At 41.9% G+C, this 6649-nt stretch overlaps 1 protein-coding gene across 1 annotated transcript; it reads left to right on the plus strand.

Annotated features, from left to right (window-relative positions):
- The first annotated feature begins 1397 nt into the window (after window positions 1-1397).
- On the plus strand, window positions 1398-6649 carry LOC108933404 (putative methyltransferase C9orf114). Its single transcript, XM_018750432.2, has 12 exons — window positions 1398-1471; window positions 1711-1750; window positions 2323-2442; window positions 2558-2717; window positions 2833-2922; window positions 3277-3326; window positions 3604-3734; window positions 5133-5205; window positions 5317-5415; window positions 5614-5716; window positions 6032-6179; window positions 6289-6649. The coding sequence occupies exons 1-12, from the start codon at window positions 1427-1429 to the stop codon at window positions 6361-6363; spliced, it is 1134 nt and encodes a 377-aa protein (XP_018605948.2). The 5' UTR covers window positions 1398-1426; the 3' UTR covers window positions 6364-6649.

The raw sequence follows: 6649 nt of genomic DNA on the forward strand, positions 1-6649 counted from the left end.
AGATGATACGACAGCCATCGGTTTGATTACAAACAATGGTGACATTGCATACAGGGACGAGGTACGAAACCTGACAGCCTGGTGCTCCGGCAACAATCTCATTCTTAACACCGGGCAAACAAAGGAGACTGTAGGTGGACTTCAGGAAGAAAAGGAGAAATGACCTCAGTCCTGTGCTCATAAATGACGAGGCTGTGGAGAGAGTCCCCAGTTTCAAATTCCTGGGGGGTGAACATTACAGAAGACCTCTTTTGGGCCACACACACCTCTACGGCCATTGGAAAGGCACAACAACGCCTTTATTTCTTGAGAAGACTGAGGAGAACGAGACTGCCCCAGGATCTTCTCGTGACTTTCTCCCGACGTACAGTGGAGAGTGTACTGACGTAGTGCATTACAGTATGGTACGCCAGTTGCACAAGAGAAGAACAGAAGGCTCTGCAACAGGTCATCAGAACGGCTCAGAACAGCACACAGCTACCGGCAGTCGAGGACCTTTATCTGTCCAGCAGATGTCACAGCAGAGTCTCCAAAATTATCAGGGACTCCACTCACCACAAAAATGAAAAACTGCTTATTTCCCAGAGCTGTAAAGCAGCTGAACACTGCCTGATTTTTATTGTATTATATTGTATTATCTACTAATTTACTGTATTATCTGTTTAATTTTCTGTTTTTAGGCTTATGGGTTGTGTGTTATATTGTTGCCTAAGGAACTCGGGGAATACCACTATAATTTTGTTGTATTGCACAGCAGTACAATGACAATAGTCTTCAATTCAATGCAATTCAATTCAATGTGGAAGGCTGGGCCAAAGTTGCTTGCAGTTGATTCAATAGACCGATGAGCAGTTGCAAATATTTTTTTGTTTGAAGTTATTACAAATACAGATTCCAGTTTAAATGGTAACATTGAGCGATATATAGAGTGTAATACTTAGTTGCATTCTTATTAAAGGAGTCTTGAATAGCAGTGCCGTATATTGTTTGATTTCATTTGAGTTTCTTCTTAAAGCATTTGCATTTATTGATGTGAAAATTGGTTAACAGATAACTTAGACTGATTAAATAACATTTTGTTGTGAAGCCTGCAGCAACTAACACAACGCATTTGATTTACCCCCAATACTAGAGTGAGGATTGAATGGTTCGCGATGATGAATATTTACACTGATACAATTTTGCCAAAGGGTTACAGTATACGATCAATGGAAGTTTGTGTTAATGTCTTTTTTAAATTTTTAAGATGGGTAAATTCTGCCGATCTGCTTGAATGATATCTAACGACCTAATTTACGAGCAGACGCTATGGCGAATTGATGGAAGTAGGACACACCGTGCCATCTGATTGGTCGGTTACCGGAAGTAGAATGCGTCGCGCCTTCTTGTGGCCGGTTGCATTTCCGCTGGAGTACATGTGAGCATCATGTCGCAAAGTCCTGCGCAGAAGAAGAGGATGTTGTCGAAAGAGGTTTTGTATCGTGTTCGTTTCACTCATATTGCGTTATTTCGTCTATTAAGGCTCTACAGAGTGACTGTGAGGCGGCTTTGAATGTGGTGCTCTGTGCGCTTTATTATTGAACACGCCGGGTAACCTGATAGCCGCCTCACACTTGGAAGCACCGGCGGCGATGATGACGCCGGTCGACGCTGCTACTCACGACAACACCGATCACGTGAAATGGAAAATTAACATCAACTTATTTCTAGGGCGACGACAAAGTCGATTGGAAGAAATTGCAAGCGAAACGTAAGTGTCTTGTTTATATATATATGTGAAAATGTTACGCCGCACGAACGAGGGCAAGTAGCCTGCCTGTTTACTACAGTTTTCGCACTAGGACAGTCCGCCGCGGCTGTGACGTCATCAGGTGACATACTCTGTAGTTTGAACGTGGTGCTACAATGTGCAGCTCACTGTCTGTGCGGAATCTCAGTTCACATTTCAGCTGATGCATTCAGATGCATTCATAAACTATCTGACTCTGAATTTCATTTCCATAATGGGCTCAAAGTAGCGTAGTGCATTTCCCTCTTTTGAATCTCCCCTCCTGCTGTTGTACCCTTGATCCAAGTACTAAACTTGTTGGTATCCTAATACTGCGAGTTGTGTTTGAGGAAACTGTAAGCTATATGAATGAATTTCACAGTGAAGTCTTTATGTGACAATCGCTATAGGTGCGCTTCATCCATGCATTTTGTTTTCTCAACATGTTCATTGAACAACATAAAGTTGTGATGAGTAGCAATGAGTTTGAAACTGTGAAGTCAGCCTTTAAAAACTGACTTCGGAAAGGTTGATGTTGCATTTCCGATTTTCAGGGAAGGAGGAGAAAAGGAAGCGCAAGGATGCCAAGGTCCTAAAACAGTTGGAAAAGCAAAGGAAGAAGGAGGAGGAGACGAAAGAGCAGCTGCGTCAGGAGTCGGAGCGGAAGGAAAAAGGTGATGTCACTTGGAAGGTTGGCTCTGGAAACATTTGTAGGTCTGGGACTGTGTGTTTCACCTGAAGACCGCTTTTCATTTGTGGTGGTATTGCTGTCCTGGGGTCTTCCTGCAGGTCGGCCATACACCGTGAGCATCGCCTTGCCGGGCTCTGTAATGGATAACGCCCAGTCTCCTGAACTGCGGACGTACCTTGCAGGACAGATAGCGAGGGCATCTGCTGTCTTTAGTGTAGATGAGGTTGTCATATTTGACGAACAGGGAGAAGAGTCCAAGTAAGTATGGCTGTCGCATGTCATATTTTGTGTTGTCCTGTGCAGTCTGTTTTCAACTATTGGCAGTATTAGAGAACAGTATGGAGTACAATTTATCCTTAATTCTGTTTTGCAGGACTGTTGAGGGAGAATTTAAAGGTGTTGGAAAGAAGGGACAAGCTTGTGTACAGCTTGCTCGAATTCTGCAATATTTGGAATGTCCACAGTAAGTTGTGCATTTTTCTTGCGATCACTTATTTTAAGGTGTTGAATTACCTGCTTCTGTCCAGTTAATTGCTGATATTAAGTCTTGATGTTCTGTGAACAGGAATTAATTTGTGATGCGTGATGTGATGTATGTGAAATAAATTCAATGTCGTCATACTTCGGCTGGGTGCCCATGTTTATATTGTCTTTTCTGGGTGCTCATGTTTTCATATTGTTAATGTCTTTGCCCTGTCTCCCTTAGAATAAATGTCACATTTTCAATGTGACTTTGAAAACTAAATAGAAAAATAGTAGCATTAAGATGTTTGTTAGCAGTAGATAAATGTATAACAAATTTCTCTGATGTTCTAAGGTATCTGCGGAAGTCATTTTTTCCAAAGCATCAAGATTTACAGTTTGCTGGTAAGGAATACATTGTATAGATTTTGACTTTGTATGTTGGTATATTCTTCTTATGTTCTCTGTTGGGAATAGCTGGTAATTTAGTAGTTAGATCAGCTGTCTCCGGACCCAAGGGTCCCAGGTTCAAGGGTTCTCTAGCAAAATTATTCTGCTGTATAAATGAGTAAATAGTTGTTTTCAGTAGCTTAACATTGTAAGTCACTTTAGAGAAAGGCATCAGCTGAATGAATATGTGCATTGTTGTTTTGTCTCCTTTAACACTGAGTCTCTTTCTTAGGATTGCTAAATCCTTTGGACAGTCCACATCACATGAGGGTGGATGAGGAAACAGAATTCAGGGAAGGTGTGGTTCTAGACAGGCCAAGCAAGCCAGGGAAAGGTTCTTTTGTCAACTGTGGCATGAGAAAGGTGAGGACTGCTGTGTACCACTGCCAGTTTCCAGGTCCCCGGAACTGCTGGGTGGGAAAGGGTTTGGGCTTGTAACCAAGAGGATACTGTTTCTGCAAGGGTCCTTGCAGCTGTAATAAACATGGAATGCTTCATGTCCATCTGTGGAAATGATTAAAGGTGTGAAGTTGTGAAATGTGTAACTGCTTTAAATAATATCTCGTATTTAAATTATGCATCTAAATGTACCTTTGCCAAGCAACGGGATTTTTTTACTGGCTGTAGAGCTGTCGGCATTCCTCAGTGTATATATTATTCTTTGTAATTGTATTTGATATTTAGTTCAGGGGTTCTAAAACCCATGCTCATGGCCCAGGGTTTTAAGGGTTTCCCTGGGGGTTATGGGACAGTCTAAAAAAGAAATACAGTTTTATAAGGCAATTACTGTATTGATGTGGTATTTAAAGTACAATAGTTGTGGACAACAGTGGCACAGTGTTGCAGCGGTTAGTGCTGCCACTTGCAGCGCATGGGTTGTTTGACATAAGTTTTAATTCATCTCAGCATGTTGGACTTTGCATGTTCTTCCCATGTCTCTGTAAGTTTCCTGCCACAGCCCTAAGACTTGTGCACTACGTTCATTGGTGAGTCTACATTGTGTGTGTGTGTGTGTGTGTGTGTGTGTGTGTGTGTGTGTGTGTGTGTGTGTGTGTGTGTGTGTGTGTGTGTGTGTGGGGCTACCCTAACATGGACAGGTGTCCTGTCCAGGTTGTACTCCTCCTAGCTTACAGCTCAGTAATTTTGGGATAGGCTGTAGACCACTACAACCATAACAAGGGCAAACAAAACTAAGAGAGTGAGTGAGTAGCTGTGAGTAATATAACATTCGTGATATAATACCACATCCATAATGACTGGTCATTAACTCTTCATGTACTGCAGTTTTGGGTTGTTAATCAGGCTACACCCTGGATGGGATGCCAGTCCACTGTGGAGCTGCCACACACACACACTGACTCACTACAGGCAATTTGGTCACCAGTTCACCTGAAAAAAAGACTGTGTTTCACTGTGGGAGTAACCCAGGGCACCCAGGGGAAAGGAATACAGACACAGGGACAACATGCAGACTCTGCGCAGACTGAGTGGATTCAGCCTCTGTTGTGTTGAGACAACAACACTACCCACTATACCACCAAGGAACCCATTTCAGGTGTAATTTGACTAAAGCCAGTGCACATGTGGGTTCAGATCACAGTAAAGTGGTCACATCTGTACCCCGGAGAATGGTATCAGCAGCTTACATAATGTGAGGAAAATCTAGATTAAGAAAAAATTGTCCATATGAGGTGAACAGGTGGAGTAGTTTTGTCTGTGGCATTGTAAATATACAAAAAATGTTTGTTTTCCTTTCTTCAGGAGGTGCAGATTGACAAGCTGTTACAGGCCGGTTTGAGAGTCACTGTTCGTCTAAGAAAGACTCAGAAGACAGGTGATGTAGACACTCTACAGAGAAGTCACCAGTTTTCAGCATAAAGTTTGCGTTGTCTTGGGCTTCTGTTTCCGTGAGCTCTTCAGTCATGTGCCCTGCTTCATTCCACAGACAGCAGGTTCTATAAAGGGGTTGTTGTGGCCCCACATGTACCTCGGACTGAAGGCGGACTGTACTGGGGCTACAGTGTACGCCTAGCATCCTGTCTTAGTAAGTTTCTTTAATGTCGGCCTTCTGTGTTCCCCAGTTACAGTGTGAATGTTAACGTGTTTGTGCGGTTTTATTGACGCTGCTCTTAACAGAAGTGATCCTGTGGCTTATAACTGGTCATGATTCCGGATCAGTATTCTTTGTGAACCTCTCGCCATTATGACCATACTGAAGCCGATTGTTCTCATGCGTTCACAGGTAACGTATTTGCCGAGTGTCCCCACAAAGAGGGCTATGATCTGACAATTGGAACATCGGAGAGGGGTAGCAATATTGATCTTGTGACCCTCTCACCCTTCAAGTAAGTTTTAGAAAGCAAAAGCCTTAAGATGTGAATGTACCAAAAAAGACACATTTATTCATTTAGTTGATTGCTTTTCTCCAAAGCAACTTGCAACATTAAGCTGCTTGCAATTATTTACCCATTTTTACAGCTGGGTAATTTTACTGGAGGCAGCTAGAGGTGAGACTCGAGCCTGCAAACTTCGAGTCCAAAGGCAGCAGCTCTAACCACTATACTACCAGCTGTGTAGTAAGCATTTTGAAGAAAGAACAAATTATCCTTGTTTTTGCTTCTGTAGACATTTTATTTCCACCTTACTTTTTTTTTTTGCAGACGCTTGCTGATAGTATTTGGAGGTTTGCAGGGCCTAGAGGCTAGTGTGGATTTTGACCAGAACTTGGACATCACTGACCCAAGTGTCTTATTTGACCATTATATTAATACCTGCCCCAACCAGGGTAGTAGGACCATTCGCACTGAGGTAAAGTACTTGGGCAAAAGAGCTTCCTCCAAAATTCTGTCTTTAAACAATGCTGGGGAAGTATGATTAACGATGGAATGAATTACAGAAATCTTTCTCTGTTTTACAGGAGGCAATTATGATTTCTCTTGCGGGATTAAGGCCAAAAATTTCTGCAGCATTCTCAAGTATGAAAGTTGAATGATTCAGGAACACATTTATTTTCTGTTTAACAGAAAATTTCTGTAAGGAGCACAATAAGACATTCCTTCATTGTTTGTCTTTTAAATGTTTCTGGTATCCAGCCTATCAAGGGATTTATATTTGGATCATTTTTGTGAAAGATGTGAGATGAGTACTTTAACAGTCTGGTTAGGTCTTCATTTCTTGCGTACTTTTAAACATGTAGGTGACATGCAAAAATGCGGATTTGTGTACCTCTTTAAGAAAAATATTTGTTATAAAATGTACATATTCACAAAATAAAACCT

This window comes from Scleropages formosus, chromosome 6 (assembly GCF_900964775.1).
Source record: "Scleropages formosus chromosome 6, fSclFor1.1, whole genome shotgun sequence".
Classification (NCBI taxonomy): Eukaryota; Metazoa; Chordata; class Actinopteri; order Osteoglossiformes; family Osteoglossidae; genus Scleropages; species Scleropages formosus.

Coding starts and splice junctions, on each gene's coding strand:
- LOC108933404 (XM_018750432.2), top strand. CDS start 1,427: ATGTCGCAAAGTCCTGCGCAGAAGAAGAGGATGTTGTCGAAAGAG. Junction 1,472..1,710: donor AGAGGATGTTGTCGAAAGAG/GTTTTGTATCGT, acceptor ACTTATTTCTAG/GGCGACGACAAAGTCGATTG. Junction 3,735..5,132: donor TCAACTGTGGCATGAGAAAG/GTGAGGACTGCT, acceptor TCCTTTCTTCAG/GAGGTGCAGATTGACAAGCT.